This window comes from Artemia sp. Qi Xiang Cuo, chromosome 17 (genome assembly GCF_049724085.1).
Source record: "Artemia sp. Qi Xiang Cuo chromosome 17, ASM4972408v1, whole genome shotgun sequence".
NCBI lineage: Eukaryota > Metazoa > Arthropoda > Branchiopoda > Anostraca > Artemiidae > Artemia > Artemia sp. Qi Xiang Cuo.
The window spans coordinates 37,992,060-38,012,414 of NC_142810.1; the positions used below are offsets into that span (position 1 = coordinate 37,992,060).

Below are 20,355 nucleotides of genomic sequence, written 5' to 3' on the forward strand. Positions count from 1 at the left end.
GAAAACCAACCAAGATAATATTTGTTGTACCTGATAGAAGACAATGAATATTCAGTCTTGGGCTATGAAGTTTTTGGGGCTAGATAGTTCTTCCAGAATTGTTCTCCCTTTCTGTAATTTCAACCAAACTTTTTTCTCAACAGTATATTTGCAGCAATGATGTAAATCAAAGTAAATCTATGTACTAATACAAATAAATTCTTCTGGGTAGTTAAATATTTTGATTCTTGAAGTGAACTTCAATTAATATTTTTCACAAGAAATTCACTTTTAAATAGCTGTTCACTATCTTCCCAGTTTCTTAGCCAACAGGATCAATCATGGTTGCAGCGGCAGCTGCAACCTAGTAAAGAGCGAACCACAACCCATATTAATCAAAAGTAGAAAAAGGTGTTTTCAAAAAAACTGTCTAGTGAGAAAAAATTGCCATTTGACACTGAATCAGGAACGGTAACTATTATTTTGGTTCATCTTAGAAGTAAAAGTTTATTGCGAAAAGAAATTTATGGTGATTTCAAAAAAGAGCCTGAAACCCCTTGAAAATGGCACCAAATCGAAATAAAAAGTGCACCATTGGAATCAGTATAATCGAAAACCTATTGTAGGATAATTACAGTCCCCCACCTTGAACACCAAGGAAAATGACTTTTTTGCATGGGTAGCACTGATCTGTCTACCTTTTTTTTCTTTTTTTTTTCTAGCAGGGCTAGGGGGTGGGGCAGAGCATCATAGAGAGGTGTGTAATAGCCTATTCAAAAGGGAATTAAATTTGTAAGTGCCCTTTTTAAGTGACCAAAAAGTTTGGAGAGCAAATAGCCTTCCCTCCCTACAGGCCCCCTCCTCCCCCAACTAGTCCTATAAAAGTTTTGAGATAGTCATTTTGTTTAACATAGTTCAAAGGTCCAATATATATGGTTTTGGAGATATGGCCCTCCATAGTCCCTGGGGAAGGGCTGTATGTGGTATCGGCCGTATCGATATCGCGCGTATAGGTATCGTGCGTATTGGTATCGCATGTATCGTATCGGGAATATCTCTATCCACTGTTGCTTTTTTGAGTCATTTTCTAGGCTCATTTTTTTAAAGCATGTCCCGGCAAGGTATCATGGTTGCAACGGTAGCTGCAACCTAGTAAAGAGCGCACCACAGCCCATAGTAACCATAAGTAAAAAAATGCGTTTTGAAAAAAACTGCCTAGTGAAAAAAATTGCCATGTGGCACTAATTCAGGAACGTTAACTATTATTTCGGTTCGTCTTAAAAGTAAAAATTTATTGCGAAAAGAAATTTATCTTGATTACGGAAAAAATCCTCACACCCCTCAAAAATGGCGTCATATCAAAATGAAAAGTGTACCATTGGAATCAAAATGGTCAAAAATTTGTGCAGGGAAATTACAGTCCCCCTCCCTGAACAACAAGGAAAATCACTTTTTTGCATCGGTAGCACTGATCTGTCTCCCGTTTTTTTTTTTTTTTTCACCAGGTCTAGCGGGCTACCAGAACATTATAAATAGATTCTTAATGGCTCATTCAAAAGCTATTTCTTATATCTACGTGATTTTTATAAATTCTGCCATCTGCAAGTGTCATATGGCACAAAAATGACACTTTTGTACTATTTCTCAAAGTGTGGCACTAGCAGGCTACCAGAACATCGTTGGTAGATCTTTTATAGTTCATTTAAAAGGTATTGCACATATCTACGTCTTTCATAAAAATTCCACCATCATCAAGTTCAAATGGCACTAAAAACGGCACTTTTAGTGTCGTGTCTCAAGTGGAAAAGCTGCACTGTAAAAAAAAGTTGATTTCCAACAAAATGTTTTGCTAGAATTCAAACAAGTAAAAAAAAAACAAATTTTCTGTTGTAATTGTGACTTGCTTATTTAATTCAAACAAGTCACAGAAAAATCTAATTTTTTTTTTGGAATTGTGACTTGCTTATTGAGTTCCAACAAATTATTGAAATTATTAAGATTTATGTACTTTTCAGTAGAAAAAATGTAATTTTCACTGTCAATATCAACATGGTTTGATCAATCAACATGGTTTGAACTTCAACAGTAGTTTGAGGTTTCCAGAATATAATTTTAATTCTGAGTATAGGATCATTGATAATACTATGTTCAGTATGAGCTCAATCTAAAAGCTAGATTACAGTAGAAGAAGGGAAATGCTAGCTGAGTTTCTAGCAGTAAGAGATAATCATAAAAATGAGAGAACCTATTTTTACTTTTAAGTAAGTTGAGCTTTCTTGTCTGCAAAATGAACACACAGAAAATCATGTACAAAAATTATCTTTTAAGTTTTACAATGGTTTTTTTAAAATAAATTTTTTGTGAGTTTCTGTAGGTAGAATATTTCTTACAATGCTATCCTTATCTTAACAGTACTAATGGTGAAAATATGTTGCCTTCTTAATTCAATTTTTCTCTAATTAATAACGAAAATCATTTTGTGGGAACACCTTATGTTTTAGCGATGAATGTAATTTTTGTAATGAGACCCAAAAAGCGTTTAAAAAAAAAAATTCTTTAGAAATATTACACTTTAATAGCATGAATCGTGCTTCAAAAAATCCGGTTTGCTACAGGATTAATTAAAAAAATAGGACACTTTAATAGCATGAATCGTGCTTCGAAAACTCCGGTTTGCTACAGGATTAATTAAAAAATAGGACGTTAGCCCAATAAGTTTTATCAAACAGTTCATAGTGTTTTTGATAATTCACTAGTGAATTATTCAATAGTGTCACTAGTGAAATAATTCAATAGTGTTTTAACAGTTCATAGTGTTTTTAAAAAGTCATAATTTATTAAACTGTAATTAAGGAGTGACTGAACTCAATTGTAACTGAAATTCAAAAATGTAATTTTGATAACAATTGATAAGAATAGGGTTTATATGCAGATTGCAAATATACACATTTATTTCAGTTTAATATCTACCCACCAAAAACTAAGCCTTCGAAGAAAAAGGGGTTTTGAAAACAAGGAGCCTGATTTTCGAAAAAGGGAAAAACAACCCCCAGAAAGTCAATGATATAAAACATACCTTCATATTCAGCGTATCTGAAAATGTTAGTGTGGGGATTATGATCTCCTATATGCACAGATGTGGACTTGTATATTTTTCCCGGAAGACTGATAACGGACGCGTTTCTATTTGTTGCTTTTTTTTGTTCTAGTGTCATTTTTAATAGACCGTAAATATTGTAGGGCAACTAAACCTCCTCCCAAGACCTAATTTGTCTCTTATTTTGTTTTCGAATGTTAAAATTTAAGATCAATTTGACAAAAAAAAAAAATATCCTTCAACTACCTACAAACGTATAATACAGAAGTAGATCTAATGTTAAGACCTTCAAACGACGAAGCGACGATTTTACCCAGGGGGCATTCAGATCAGAGAGAGAAGACATTCTGATTGTGATGGTAAGTATTCAGTTTAGTTTATTAATATTGATAACATGTGTCTTATGTTTCCCAAATGTTTAAGATAGTACATTTTTATAAATAAAAAAAAGTTCGGTGAAATTCTACGGTACTGTTCTATAAGCTGTAAACCATGCAAGAAGTGAAGTTCAGTTAATGCTAAAATAAAACAAAATAGGATAAAAATGTAATAGTTTAGAAACAGAATTCGGTTATATATTTGCATATTAGGGGGTGGGGGGTAAATCATAGCATATATTAAATACGTAACCTAACCAAGGTACCTCCCCCCCCCCTCAACCCCCAAAAACTAAGGTTTAAAAATTGCAAACGCAGTTATAAACCACTGTTTGCAATCCAATTCTCCGTTGAGAGAACCTATTTGACTAGTTTCTTTTATCATCTATCTTGTGTGGCTTACAGCTAATAGAACAGTACCAATTCTACTTTAGCTTCTTCTGGCTCTGTTGGAAAGGGGTTAGGTTAGGAAAATGAAACTTTAAGGGATGGGTCTACAGGCTAAAGTATGGGTACTTATGTAATATCTGGAACACACGCGAAAAATGAAGTTTGGTTGATGCTAATGAAGTAAAACAAAATAGGATTAAAAATTATAATATTTTAGAAACAAATTTCGGCTATATATTTGCACATTTGGGGGTGGGGGGGGGGGGAAAGCATAGCATATATTAAATACCTAACCTAACCAAACCTAGGTACCTTTTTTTCCCCTAAACCCCATAAAACAATAGTTTAAATTAGGAAATGTATTTGCACATCTTTAAAACCTTATAAATTGGGATTGAGCAAAGTTGTAAAGCTGAAAACAATTTTGTTGTACTTCATTTAAGCTGAACATCTATTTTGCAAGGTTTCAATTTTATAACACACAGATTTTATGAGGCGGCGAACAAAAGATTTGATGAGATCTGATGAGCAAGTCAAAGGTATTCAGAAAAGACAGGATTCGTGGTTTTATTATTGCAAGCGTTCACATCTGGAGGTAGGAAAGAGGGCGGAATTCTTTCTTTCATTTGTGCCTCGATTTGATTTCATCTTTACTTCAGGTCAGAGAGTTACTGTTTTCCTTATTGGAAGATATTTCTTACTCAAGTGTCTTCTGTCGGCCTGCTACTACGCCCTTGATTTACTGATTTCCACCATGAAAAATTGCAGCCGTTAAGAGGTGTCATATTATCTGGGAGAAATATTTTGTTGTAATTTTCTGTTCTTGTAAAATAAATGAGACTATTTTTTTTGGTATTTATTGATGCTTCAGAAAGAAGAAAGGGAAACTGAATCCTGAGAACTAGATATTAGACTGTAGACCTAGGAAATTGAAAAACGCTAGTGATGGAAATCCAATAAAAGAACGGGAAATCCAGCAAACAAGATGGAAATCCAATAAGGATCTTAAAATCCAACATGTTTCTTTGTCAACAAACTGAATATTCAGTTCGGGTGCGGAAATTCAACAGTTTTGTTTCTCAATAAACTGGAAATTCAATAATGACCATGGAATTCCAAAATGGTCTCCAATATTCAATTTCAGCTGTTGAAATTCAAATTTTTTTTTGATAAACATTACAAACGATTTTTGTTGAATCTCAAGCGATTTTTTTTTTCAGTGTTGGGCTATTGGGCTAGCAGAACTTTAAAAAGTGATGTTTAATGGCACTTATTTTTAAGGCATATCTCGGGAAGGCAGATTTTAAACCTATTACTGATATCTACGTGCTATTTATCAATTTTACTATCGAAAGTGCCACATAGCACCAAAAACAGCACTTTTGGACCACTTCTTAAGTGGAAGAGTTTGGAAGCCTAAAACTGTACCATTGCAATAATTTATGGTCCAAAGTACTTAACTGGAGGCTTATAAGATCCTCTCACATATACTCCCCATCCAGACCCTCTTAGTAAGTTTCATAAATCAACTAGTCATATTAAAAGTAAAAGATTAGTGCGAAAGCAAATTAACTAAAGCTAAAAACTTTTCATGTAAACATCTACCAAAAATTAAGCTTGATTGATCAACATTTTTGAATTGAACCTTCAAACTTCACTCTGTGATGAAGTCCGTGTGCTAGTTCTAAAGGTAGTAATCTAAGGAACGGAAAGTACGTGCTCCCTTAGTTTTTGCTCTTGCCTGGGTTTTGAATTCACCTTTTTTTGTCATTTCGTTGGAAAAGGCACTTGTTTCATTTAAAAAAGTTGGGGAAACAACCGAAAGTGCACTTTGTGGGAATATGCTATCAAGTCAAATTTCTAAAAAGCGATTAAGTATAAATATAAGCTTTTAAGTGAACCCTTAAACAGCTTTCTTTTGTTAAAGAAGCCTTCTAGTTTCTGCTAGTCAGTAGGTGATTTATAAAGCCCTGTCTTCATTATGGCTTGTTCAGGCGAAGTCGGTCGAGTAAAAACAGTTTTTTGTTCATCGAAAAACAAACGTTCCTGAAAATCATGTATTGTTTTATGAAGTATGGATAATGAACTTTATGTTATAGACTAAAATTTTTCTTCACTATCAAGGTTGATTGCAGTATTTTTTAGAGCTGTTTTATCTCCCCTAGATCAGTGATAATTAGAAATTATATTAAAAATACGTTTCCAAGTGAAACTAAGAAACGGCATTAAACCTTAAAACGAGAATACATTATTCTGAATAAATAAAAAATATTCTGGCAGAATTGTTTCTGCATTAAATTTTAATCAAAAATGAACAAAGATTAATTTAAAAAAACAAAGTTTTTCCGAGAGAAGCAAGGAGCGAAGTTGAAACTTAAAACAGACAAAAATTATTACTTCACAGCCTATTTAATATATATTAATATAACTAGTACAAATAAACCAACTAGTTACATTTCCCTATGCTTTTATGATTATACAAAACTAGCGCTTTACTGAAAACACAAAATAATGCAGGAGATTTGGTAAAGTGAAAGCAAACTAATTAAGGACACCTTTTATAGAATCAAAATATTATCAATCCCTTTTAGGACCAATCCCTTTTAAGGTAAAGCAACAATCCATTTTAGAATTACCTTCATTTTTTTTACGTTTAATTTGGTATCATTTCTGCACAATGGCTCAGTTGAATGACTGGCTCTCATTTACGTTCGTGAAAGCACATGCCATGATTAGTTTGTTCACAAGTTTAAAGTAAGGCCCTCTTGATATTATTAGGACTAAAGACTAGCTTTAGAATTTGTATCATAGCTTGAAATTCACTCTTGTATAGAGAAATAATCAGATTTCCAGAGTTCATATTATGTCTTATTTGATCTTCAGTTCAAGTGATACTAAAGCATATTTCTTACAATTTAAGACTGTATATTACCCGCTATTGGTATTATAGCTGGTGAGAGCAAAATGCTGCTTGATAAATCAATCCAATATTTCTGTATGCTGTTCAATTACTTCACGGCTATTAAAAAATATTTAGTTTTACGCTTATGTTTTTAAGATAATTTTTAATTGTATACTGAAAGTTACTAATGTCACAACTGGTGCAAGACTATGAAAAGATATTCGATTCGTTTAGTGTTATCAGGCTACATACTCACTTTTGACTCTTAAATCAATAATCCTGTTTTTTATACTTGACTTTTGTGTTTTCAGTAAAGCGCTAGTTTTGTACAATCATAAAAGCATAGGGATATACAATTAGTTGGTTTATTTGTACTAGTTATCAAGGAGGCACACTTGTGCCTCTATAAAGAGGCGACCCACCACAATGTTAAGCGATTTCAGGTCCTAGAGGTCGCAGAGAGACGGCGGTAATCGCATTTTGTAGCCCAAGCTCAAACTAAGAAACTTGCAAAATTTCATCCTCCTCTGACTTTATCTTCATGGGGTAAACTGGGCCGGAAGTTCCGACCCTCCCACCACAGCCCCCCTTTAGCGTTGTCCGATAGGGCTGAAATTTGGAGGTTAAGCGTTCCTAGGGCCCGGGAACTTATCCTCGAAATTTCAGCTTAATCCGATCACTCCTTCCCTGTTTTCAAAAAACCAAATATAGCCACTTAAAATTCATTTCTTTTTTTTTTCTTAGCCACGCCTACAGGCAACAGTTGGCACCGGATCCGGTTGAATGAGGACTCAGTCGAATCAAAAGTTAACCTGTAATTGCTATTTGATATTTTCAAACTAACAACATAATCCCCCCAATGTACATGTACGAAACACCTCGGTTTCCTATATTAGCCCAGGTTAATTTTTACCACCAAAACCCCCCCTTTAACGGGGTCTGATCGGGCTGAAATTTAGAGGATAAGCCCTCCTCAACGCCTCGCTCTTTACGCTAAAGTTTTTATTGTTTAAAAAAAGAGTTGTGAGAAAGTCAAACTTTAGCGTAAAGAGCGAGGCTTTGAGGAGGGCACAGCCTCTTTCATGTACGGAATAATTTCTGTTCGTTTTAAGTTTTAATGTCGCTCCTTACTTTCAGTTTAAAGAATTTTTTTTTTTATATTTAAAGGCTGCGAAAGCGGGGGGTTTGGGGGTGGTAGCCCCCCAACTGTGCCTCCTAATCCCTGTACGTTTTAAGGTTCGACCTTGTAACTCAGCCTCTTTAACTCTTTAGAAAACGTAGTTTTTTTCAAATAATATTAATATATATTGAATAGGCTGTGAAGTGATAATTTTTGTCCGTTTTAAGTTTCAACTTCGGTCTTTGCTTCCCTCGGAAAAACTTTGTTTTTTTTAAATTAATACAGAGTAAAATCTGAGAATATAGAAAGCTTGTGTAATGTCAACAAAGGAAAACCTGTCTTTTGTACTCTCGTTAAAGGTAATATTAGAGCAGTACCCAAAATGTTTACTGGAGAAGAACCAAAATATGCGTAATTGTATGCAATTTTCCCATCGCTTAGAAGAAAGTTCTAACTAGACCTATCTCCCACCTGGGTATGATCTTGGGCTCAATAAATTTGGGCTAGAAAGTTTTTCCAGATTGAGATGACCCTCCACAAATTATTCCAAATTTTAACATGGTTTATTTACCGTGTTTTTTTTCCAGGCTTATGTCTGAGAACTCATTTGTATCTGGACAAAGCATAAGTCAATCTGTCGTTTTTGCAGTTGTGATAATAATAGGGGCGTTTTTTTACTCATCAGTGTGCTAAGATCTTACATCTTATGTCAGAAAACGCTTAAAAGTGAAATCTTTGAACAAAGATCTTACATCTTTGGTCGTTTTTGTGCAAACGTCTTTCATCATTATGTTCTGATCAGCGGTCTGAGAACAATGATGAGTAGATCATCAAAGTTCTCTCATCATTGTTCTATATGGCAGAACAGTGGCGGTCTTCACACTTTTTGCTAACATCAGTGAGCTGTAAGATCTTAGAACAAAGATGAGTTAAAAAACGATGATCTTTGCAGAAAGATGTAAGATCTTAGTGCTAAAAAACGGGCCTAATAATGAGTAGATCAACAAAGTTCTCTCATCATTGTTCTATATGGCAGAAAAATGGCGGTCTTCACACTTTTTGCTAACATCAGTGAGCTGTTAGATATTAGAACAAAGATGAGTTAAAAAACGATAATCTTTGCAGAAAGATGCAAGATCTTAGATGTAAGATCTTAGTGCTAAAAAACGGGCCTAATCTCTCAGGGTTGTGTATGTGTAGGAACAATCCTTACCTGGATAGATAAATTCCATCCGTTCCCTCGGGGGAGCAGGTGATGTGATACTCATACTGTTTCTCAACTGACATGATGCAATTTGTCCATTGATTGCTTCGTCGCTAATATCAAATGTTTGTGTTACACTACTAAGGCGCTGAATGTAGAATCTGAAATAAAATCATTTCGTTTATGGATAAAGTTGGAATCCATAAGATACATTAATATGTAGTTAAAAAAAGTTATAACTAGAAGCGAAATACCTTATAAGTATAGGCTACACCAGGGGCGGATTCAGGAATTTTTTTAGGGCGGGGGGGGGGCAAAATAGGTTCATCCGAAAAATAAAATTACGGGGGGGGGGGGCAAAATGGGTTGATCCGATAAACTTGCGTTAGGAGCAAGTTTAATTAACACAAACTTGAGTTAATTAATTAAATTACACTACTTTAGACTAAGCTAGGGGGCGCCCCCTTGCTCCCCTCTGGATCCGCCACTGGAAAACACCGATTTTCTTTAAAAGGAAATGTTACTAGCAGTATAGCACTGATTCTGTATTTTTTTTTTACCATAATGGAACGAGGAAAATAGATTTGAAGCATTCAGGAGTGTCAATTCACGAAAATTAGAGGGGAGGGGATTTCATTTTTCAAGACATAGGAAGCAGTTATTCTTTCGGAAAATATAAAAAAAAACAAGGCACTTTTGAACGAAAATACCAAAAGAGATATTTGAAACCATTCCTATAATAGCTTTGATGTGCTCTAGTTTCAGTAAAATACGGGATTTCTAGGGATTTTGTGCTGTCTATTAAAATTGGGAGACAACTACGGATTGACTCTCACAACAAAAAAACCCTTGAGATAAAAAACCGATAAGTTAAAATAAACTAAGGGTAAAATCAAAAATAAAACATAAATATATATAATAAAATCGGCACACAAACAAGATATCTTTGATTTTTTTTTTTTTGGGGGGGGGGAGCTTTTTTTTGGACAAGACATACTTACAAACATTTACAATTATGTTTTAATCCATAAACTTTACTCTTGATAGACAGTAGACTGTTTTAGCACTGAAGACCAGGTTCCTAAGCAAGAAAGGGATTTTTAGGTAAATCCCGGAGTGTTAAAATCTTCTTAATTTTTGTCGGAATATCAAGCCCATTTCTAAATTTTTTCGAATGTGCCCCCCCCCCATCCCACCTTAATTCATAGCAATTGTTGTTTGTTTTGCTTTTAGTGTTTTTGCTGCTCTTCTATTTTCCCCTATTGCTTTTAATTCATTGTTCGCCATGGTAAGCTAGCCCAGCCTTAAGAACCATCCAAAATGCTGTCTGTTGTCCTTTTTTTTTTTTTTTTTTCATTAAATTAATTTAAAAATCTTTTCCCACAAAATAAGTTTTTCAAAAGTTTTTTCAAAACGGGAGGCTGGGAGTGGTAGGCAGGAATGGGCGGATGGGAGGTCCTGGGGTAGGGTGGTCGGGAGGTAGAATTTAATTTGGATTTGATAATGTGAAGGAGTTTGATTTGCTTTTTCCCCCCATTTTTTAGTTTATTTAGTTGTTGTTTCTTCGTGTGTTTTTTAAATGGCTAGCCGTTTTATTTCATGTCAGCAAAAACTTAGGTTTTTTCATTAGTGCAGTAGTTGTAAATTGGGAAGTGTTATAATGGTGTTTATTAATAAAGTAATAAAGTAAAAAGTAAAGCAAAGAAAAGGAAAGGGATACATTAAGGTGAAAATTTACAGAAATAAAGTCGAATAATCTTCAAAGCTTAAACTACCACAAATCCCCATAAATAAATGAAACCCAAAATGAACAGAAAATACAATAAATAACCGAGTCATACTCTAAACGAGGAGAAACTATCATGAATATAGCTGACGCCCCCATGTCTTCTAAAGACCAGATCATAATGTGCACTTTACTGAAAACAATCCATATTTGGAGTTGAATGTTTTTGTTTCTCATGATATCGAAACAAACACAATCTTAACCAAGATTTATTAAAAACAGAACAGCTATTGAATTTGGATTGACAGTTTAATATGCATATACTGATATTTGTTCTTTAAAGTTTTAATAATTTTGAATTTATCAAAGTTAAAAAAGTGAAAACATTTAAAATGTGTTTTGTTTTCAGTAAAGTACAAATTATGTTGCCTTTTGGTCAGTTGAAGATCCCCTTCATCAAGCTCTGGAAGTTACAACTTATTAGAATTAGCCGTTGCCATGATATTGTCGATATGCACTTTTGATAACCTGGATATTCCTAGTTTTAGTTCAGTTCAACTTCCCCTTAACACTACCTAAATTTTCATCTTAATGCTCTTAGCCTTAATAGTGATTGCAACAGAAGCAGTAGTTGGAGCAGTAGTTGTAGTAGTAGTTGCAGTGGTAGTAGTATTAGTAGTAGCCGTCAAGGGCGGATCCAGGATTTTTTTTTCGGGGGGGAGGGGTCACTAATTTTTGACTCAGTTTTCGACTAATTTTACTGATTTTTACCTAGGTTTTACTAATTTTCGACTTATTTGCGACTCGGTCAATTTTTTTTTTTTTGGGGGGGGGGGTTCAAACCGGGTAGCCCCCCCTGGTTACGGCCCTTGGTAGCCGTCCATACGTAGCCGTTCAAAGGTGGAGGAAGGTAAACGGGGCAGATATCCCGTGCACCGTAACCGGGGGCAACACGGCTGGGAGGGAAGGGGTGCCCACTTTTTATCACTTTGATTATACTTTGGCTCGGCTCTCTTTGATTGTTACTTGAATCGGGAGGGGGCGCTGTAATTAAATTTGTCCCGGCCACCACCAATCCTATGAACGGCTCTGCGTGCACATATTCCTTTTTGTGAACTGATATCCCTTTTTAAGCATGCCCTTGAAGTTCCAACTTGTCACCATATGACATTCCCGAGATACGTCCTTTTGACAATGTATTTGCATAGTAGATGCACAATGATTATTAAAAAATTGAATACTCAAAAAGTGCTGAATGTTTCGACCCCACCTCTGGGGGCCTTATTCAGCAACAAAAAAGGATAAAAACAGGTTCACGCAATGAAAAACGCATAGACAATTCAGCGAGAGAAAGACAAGCCTAACTAAATATTTAAACGTGTTTACATGCGTTTATTGCGAAAAAAAAATTGTCCCCATAAATATAAAATTTAACAGGTTCAGTCCGAATTTCTTTTTTTTTATCAAACAACAAATTTTGGCAGAAGAATTTGATTTTATGTTGAAATAAAATAAAACCATTAAATGATAAATAAGTACAGAACAGCAGAAAAGTTTCAGAATTCGTATTGACCCAAAATTCCCATTGTAAGACAAAAATCGTCTACAGTTATTTATAAAGTAAAAATGTTTCAGAGTTTAATGTCCCATACTTCTAGTTTCTTTTAATATGACCATACAAACTACCGACAAATTTATTTGCACAATTTCTTTTCTTTACCAATTGCATAACATATCCAATAGTTAGCCTAATTACTTAAGTATTTGAAATGTATTAGTAATTAAAAATATTAAAAAAAAACACTGCTAAACTTGGTGTTAATGGGATATCTAATTGGCCTCAAATTTTCTAATGTAATTTCGTTTATATTTGATATCCAATAATCTTAGGTCTTTGATGCTAGGAGGTGACTTGTTCGAAAGAAATTATTCTACGTTTTCTTCATTTCTTTAAAAAATTATCAAAAAACAATTTAAAATATCTAACATTTATTTAAAATATTAAATAAAAAATTTTTCTTAACAAAAGGTAATTATTTGCTTTAATCATAGAAACACAGCTTATCTAACAAGCTTACCTGCTTCCGTATATTCTGCATGGCCGTGTTGGGAGTAACGGAACAAAAACAGCTCGACTATTTTTCGAGTTCTTAAAGAGCATTCCAGGTTCTAAGTTGGTCCCAACCACAGTAGAAATTGGAAGAAGAAGAAGGGTAACACAAAACACGATTAGGTCCATCAATAGACATCTGGAAATATACATTAATGTACTTTGTTGCAACATTGCTTAGATACTTAACTACTCGGGCATAAACAACGGATAAGGGACATACTCAAACATTTCCATACTTTTCAAACTTCCGTCTATAATACTTCGTGCGGTGCTCACCCAGTATTTGTATGCACCTTTACATTTTGGCCTCAAGGTTGAAACTTTTGGCTCAAGAGTTTTGCCTCGAAATGCTTTCAGTAAAGCACAAAGCAAAGGCTGCCACCAGCGCTTGGGGAATCTAGTCACCAAACCATTCAGGAACTGGAAGGATGCGATAGAGTGCTTCACAGCTCACCAACAAGCAGAGTTTCATAGAAACTGCATCGTATCGGCTGAAAACTTCATTTCTGTCTCGGAGAAAAGGAAGGACAATATCGCGCACCAACTAGACGCGGCAAGGAAAGCGCAGGTTCAAGAAAATCGCCAGAAGTTGCGACCAATTGTTGAGACGGTGATATTTTGTGGGCAGCAACAGCTTGCCCTTCGTGGTACTAATGATTTCGGCCCCATTTCGGGCTCGGATCCAGAACCTTCCCACAATGATGGCAACTTCTGAGCACTACTGCGGCTGTGGGCGAGACACCGTGACGATGTTCTGAAGAACCATCTTCTTTCTGCGGCTCGAAATGCCACATATCTTTCTCCCATCATCCAGAATGGTATTATCGCCGCATCCGGGGAGCTTCTTCAATAGTCTATTATGGAAAGAGTAAACGCAAGTCCATGCTTTTTGGTGCTTGCCGATGAAACGGCGGACGTTTCGAACACGGAGCACCTGTCTGTTTGCGTCCACTACACATTCAAAGGGAACCTGCATGAGGACTTCCTTGGTTTTACCCCAGTTTCGGATTTGACTGGGCAAGGTCTGGCTTCATCAATCCTGCGATTTCTCTAAAGCCTTGGTCTTAATCTGAACAAGATGGTTGGTCAGGGGTATGACGGTGCAGCAGCGATGAGTGGGTATCTTAGGGGTGTCCAGGCTGTTATACGTAAAAAGTATCCGAAGGGGCTCTACGTCCATTGTAGTGCGCACAGTCTCAACTTGGTCCTCTCTTCTGTATGCTCTATTCTGGCGTTTAAGCATTTCTTCGGTGTCTTGTCACAAGTCTGCAGTTTTTACCATACTTCCCATCTCAGGACACATAATTTAAAAGAGAAGATCAATGAAATACTACCGGATTCAAGGAAACATACTTTAACCAGACTCTGCGAAACAAGATGGGTGGAGCGCCACGATTCAGTCGTGCGTTTTCTTGAGCTGTACCGACCAATCCTGCGATCCCTGGAAGCTCTTGAAGAGAACGGAAATGCAGAAACTTCTGCAAAAGAGGCGCAGTTGCTGGACACGATGAACCAGTCGCAATTTGTTGTGTCTCCATGTGGTCAAAGAGCTTTTCTGCCTTACGCTTCCATTGTGCAAGACTCTTCAGTCAGTTGAATGTGGTTTGGCAGCTGAATGCAGGCACATGGAAACTATCCTTTCAAAAACAAAGGAAATGCGAGGAAATGCTGCTACTGCTTTCACGTCTATTTTCGAAGAAGCTCAGCATTTTGCCAGCGACTTAGGACTGGAGATAACTCGTCCAAGGACGAGAGGTGGCCGGAGTATGCATGCAGACGATCCAGACCTTCTCAACCACTATAGAACCTCACTCTTTATTCCTTTCCTGGACCACTTCACTTCCAAGCTGAAACAACGATTTGTGCTTCAACAGAAACTGCTGTCAAATCTCAGCGTCCTTTCTCCTGCCAAAATTGTTTCTGTCGATCTGAAGGCATTAAGCCTGGAATCATTGGTTGAATTATATGGCGATGTTCTTTCCGAGCCAGACTGTCTGAAACAAGAAATTGAGCTATGACGCATCAAGTGGGAGAATGTTCCGGTATCAGAGAGGCCTACTTGTGCTGTGTCTTCGCTTCAGGCATGCGACGCCACCTTTTTTCCAAATGTTGTTCTTCTTCTGACTGTTCTTGTGACGTTACCTGTTAGCACTGCTACTTTGGAAAGAAGTTTCTCAACGCTCAGTAGGCTCAAAACCTGGCTGAAAAATTCAACAGGAGTAGAACAATTGAGTGGCTTAGTCCTCCTCGCAGTCCATAGGAACGTTGACATCTGCCCAGACAAGGTCATCGGCATTTTTGAAGGGAATAAAAATTGTCGTCTGGATTTCGTTTTATAGATATTCACCCTTGCTTTTAGCTAAAAAATAAAAAAAAAAAATAAAAATAAAATAAAAATATATAGACTGCTTCTACTATTTGGCTTCTTTTTGCGTTCTGCTTTGCTGTCTCAAAAAAAAAAAAAAAAGCTTGTAGTATTTAACTGTATGTAAACACTTGTCTTGTTTTGGCGTTTCTAAAAAAAAAAAAAAAAAAAAAAAACCTTGAAGATACGAAAGTATGCCTAGTGGACGCGTCCTCGTTCTCAAGGAGCGGACTAACGGTCTTGAGCTAACGTAATGTTGCTCGAGGATGCTAGACAAAGCCCACGGGAAAAAATCAGGTAACCCCCCTCCCCCCCCGAACAAAAAAAAATGGATACGGCCCTGACATATGCCCCTGCTTGTCCCAGCCATTGACATCACTGATGTTATTTTCACTTTCTGCTTTTTAATTACAAATGTGACACCAAAATTAAGAAGAAGAAAAAAATGCATGCTATTCCTATATCTTGCCTTTCTTATCGACAGGTGCAACTTTGGCAGGGCTCAAAAATCAGTCGGCAGATTATAAAATGCTGTTGCTTTCTCAAATACTCTATGCCACATCTTTCTGGAAACTCCTTACTAAAATTAACAAGATAACGTCCGATCTTATTTTTTCGTTTCGCAAAGTATTTGCTATTTACAGTACAGATAATTTTTAAGGATATTGCAAATTGTGCACTCTCTGAATCAGATATATTAATTAATATTATAGGAATAAAACTGTTAAAAGATTGCTGTCCCGAACTACAACTTTGCCATTTTGACTAAATATTTATATTTTGTCTGAAGCTTCAATTGCAATCCAACATTTTAGTTCTTAAACAGACAATCTAGAAAAAAAAACTTAATAGATATTCTTACAATTAACCAATAACAAAACTATATCAATCATCAAATGGAAAGATATGGATTTTTTTAGTGCTTATGAGGGAAAAAATTCACGTTTACGTTTATAAATATTTAGTTAGGCGTCAATTTCGTATATCTGAATAAAATCAGTAAACAAGTATTCTTAATAAATAATGAAAATAAATCACAAATGTAATTAATTATTAATATTTATTATATATTTAATTATTTATATATAAAATTAATTCATTGTATATTTTTAGCTATATTATTTTAATACTATATATTTTATCAAATAATAAAACAAATTACAAATGTAATTTTTCCATGGAATATCTGTTTATTTCCTTTGACCTTGATAAGAATTACGATTTTTTCCTGTGTTTACTGATGGGTTTTTATAAATAAAAGAAACGGTCTGAAACACACCGTTTCTAGTAAAGCACAAAAAAACACCAGCCTTATGGGGGTGGGTAGTAGTCGATGGTTGCCTTACTTTTATTTGTGGTAGTGCTTATTTGTAAACGTTTCGTGATATTGTGTGGTTTTTTATTTATTTCCGAAAAGACACTGTTAAAAATCAAAAGCTTTCAGTGAAGCGCAAACGACATTCTAACTTCTAAAGGATTGAAAAAGGAGGTAGACTCAAATTTATTGGTAGTATATTCTGTTTGCTTTAACTTTGATGATTTATTTTAGTATAGGCCTACGTATGTTTTAGGTTTTTTTTGTTTATTCGTAAAAGTTTAAGTTAGTTTTAAGTTCGAATTTCTGATCGTACTAGGTTTTTCATTTGGCTCGTTAACTTTTCTTTGAAGTATTTTCTTTTTGGGAAATTTTTTAAATTAATTTCAGTCGATCATGAACTGACATAGTCTTATAATTCAGCAATATTAGGGCTGATTGTAAATTATTATTTTCTTTGGTTAAGAATTAAAATGTCAGGTTGCGGTATAAATTTGGGTTAAAATTTTTTATCAGCTCCGTAGAATAAATTGTTCAATAATGGTTTTACCATAGAATTCCAGATTACATAGAATTCCATAGAATTTCTCTGTTTGTTTTAAGTTTCAATGCTGATCCTTACTTTCAGTAAAAAAAAAAACTTGTGCTTATTTATTTAATTTCTGACATTTTTCAAAGAAACCAGGAAATCCGCCGGAAATCCGCCGGAAATCCGCCGTGGAAAATTTTTCCACGAAAAATTACTGCACAGCAAGTTCCTCCCGCGCAAAATTTGGCCGCCGAGAAATTACTGCCGGAAAATTCCATCCTCGCTGCGAAGTCCCCCAGGAAATTTCTTAATTACGATTCCGCCTGAAAAATACTCCTTAGCATACTTTCATTTGACGAAAGCCTCGTTTTAATTTAATTTCTGATCATTTTAAAGCTCATATGCGAATATCCCCTGTGTGAAAAACATTCCAATTCCCCCTCCCTCCAATGGAAAGTTTCTCCCGTAGAGAATTTCCCCATGGAGAATTAATCCTGGTGATAATTACCCCACGGGAAATACCCCCGCCACGTGACAATTCCCCAGAGAATTCCAACTCAGCTGAAAATTCCCCCCGGATAATTCCCCAAAGCATCTCCACATGTAAAATAAGGTAACCAATGAGAGGGTAAGACAAATATAAAGAATTTTGTATACGATTTCTGGCAAATCCCCACATGTAAAATTCCTTTGGAAAGTTCTCCTCCGGAAACTTCTATCCCAATGGGATAGAAGTTTATTTTTCTATCTTATTGGGATAGAAATCATATTTAGATTTTTAATTTATTTTTCTACGGGGAAATCCTTCCCGTAGAAAATCCATCCCCAGAAAATCTCCCCCTAAAAATGTCGTTTTACTTTCCTATAATTAATACTATATGTATACAATGGACAAATTTAATAAATTGCGGCCCTTTCTCTGCTGGTTCTGGGGATTCATGTCATCTCCAAGCACATAGTTGTTATTATACCTTTCAACTTTACTGAACAAAATGGCGATCTAAAAATTTTTATCAGACGCCTTTTGGGGAAAAAGGGGCGTGGTAGGGGGGCCTGTTGTCCTCCATTTTTTTTGTCACTGAAAAAGGGCACTAGAACTTTCAATTTCCGTTTAAATGAGTACTTTTTCGATAGTCCTGGACAATTGGTTCGATACGATCACCCCTGAGAAAAACAACAACAAATAAATACGTATCCGTGATCTTTCTTCTGGCAAAATAAATCCACACTTTGCAGACAGGAGTCTGAAACGTCTCTAGTATGACTTTCTGATACGCTGATTCTGATTGTGTGATCTTCATTAAGATTCTTTTACTTTTAAGAGGTGTTCCTCCCTTTTCGAAATTCAGACAAATCTGTTTGATTTTAATCAAATTGTCTACACGGCCTGAAGTTTTACAGCAGCTAAGAAGCTAAGAGCTTTTTGCGCTAAGAGTCAATATAATCATTTTTTCTTCCCAAACCCATTATTCACGTTAAGGTTTCCTTGGTCCAGTCTACAAACTACGAAAGTTTTATACAGATCAGTCAAAAATCTGTTTTGCCTATTTTGGGGTTTCAGCAATCTATGCAAACATTTTTTCAAAATGTTTGTTTCCTATTATTTTGTTTGATCCGGTATACACACTCAGTCTGTTGCTACCTTATCAGAGATTAATCATAGGCAGCGCAATAGCGATGCCTAAGTAAAGAACGATGTGGGCACAATGCTTTTTTTCCCTCGATACCCGGGCACTTCGTATCGAATGAGTTGTCGTAGAAACTTCAAAAAGGGCTAATTCGATTGGAAATTGGAGTGGCTAGTGCCCTTTTTAATAGTCGAAAGTGATTGGAGGTTAACTAGCCCCCCCCCACGCCAATCATTCTCTCAAACACATCCAATACAAATTTTGACATAGCCATTTTGTCCAGCGTAGTTGATTTCCAGAGAGAAAATATGTTTTTGAGGAGGACAATCTCCCACAACCCTCGGGGCAAGTGTTTTAAGTTTTGCCCTGGGGGGCATATAAGGTTTTTATAGAAGGCGTTGTCGTAGAAACTTCAAAAAGGGCTCATTCGATTGAAAATTCAAAGGGCTAGTGCCCTTTTGCATAGTCGAAATTGATTGGAGGGCACCTAGCCCCCCTCTCACGCCCAAAATTCCCCCACACACAACTGATCAAAATTTTGAGATAGCCATTTTGTTCAGAATAGTTGATTTTCAGATAGAAAATATATTTTTGAGAAGGACACTCCCCCATAACCCTCTGAGCAAGAGTTTTAAGTTATGTCCTGAGGGCATATAGGAACGATGTTGGCACAATGTATCATTTATTATTTTTTTTTCCTTTAGAGCGGGGCACTGCGTATCAAAGAAGTTGTCGTAGAAACTTGGGATAGGGCTCATACAATTGGAAATTGGAGTGGCTTGTGCCCTTTTTTGGAAAGTAATTGGAAGGCAACTAACACCCCTTCCATGCCCTTTATTTCCCGAAACACATCCAATCAAAATTGTGAGATAGCCATTTTGTTCATCGTAGTTGATTTCCAAATAAAAATTATTTTTTTGAGGAGGACACTCCCCCACAGCCTTCAGAGCAAGGGCTGTAGTTTATGCCCTGGGGGCACATAAGGTTTTTATAGAAGACGTTGTCGTAAAAACTTCAAAAAAGGCTCATTCGATTGAAAATTCAAAAGGATAGTGCCCTTTTTAATAGTCGAAAGGGATTGGAGGGCAAATACCCCCCCCCCCTCTCACGCCCACCTTTTCCCCAAACACATCCAATCAAATATTTTGAGATAGCCATTTTATTCAACGTGGTTTCAAGTTCTGTAAATTAGGTCTTGCCCTCACAGCCCTCAGGAAAAGGGTTGTAAGTTATGCCCTGGGGGCATATAAGGTTTTCAATGATAGAGCTGTAGTAAAAACTTCAAAAGGGACTCATTCAATTGGAAATTGAGACATTTTTATAGTAAAGATCGATGTGAGTATAATGTATTATTTTTTTGTTGTTGTTGTTGTTTAGACCAGGGCACTTTGTATCGAAGGAGTTGTCGTAGGAACTTTGAAAAGGGCTCATTCGATTGAAAATAGAAAGTGCTGATGCCCTTTTTAATAGTCGAAAGTGATTGGAGGGAAACTGAACCCCCTCCCACACCCACCCTCCCATTTGACTTTATGTTTAAAAACTAAATGTTGGCGTAAGATTATATCAAAATGCACTGTATTAATGCTAATTCCCAGTAAGGCATCTCAGCA

The 20,355-nt window shown here is 35.9% G+C and overlaps 1 protein-coding gene across 2 annotated transcripts in view; it reads right to left on the reverse strand.

Annotated features, from left to right (window-relative positions):
- Positions 1-20,355, reverse strand: part of LOC148942172 (uncharacterized) — a 72,200-nt gene that overhangs the window by 13,919 nt on the left and 37,926 nt on the right. For both annotated transcript variants that reach the window (XM_089102941.1, XM_089102940.1), the window contains exons 2-3: positions 12,874-13,044; positions 9,079-9,230 (exon numbers count right to left, since the gene is read on the reverse strand). In XM_089102941.1, coding sequence (XP_088959067.1) covers positions 9,079-9,230; positions 12,874-13,034 — 313 coding nt within the window. In that variant the 5' untranslated portion in view covers positions 13,035-13,044. The remainder of the gene's footprint in view (positions 1-9,078; positions 9,231-12,873; positions 13,045-20,355) is intronic.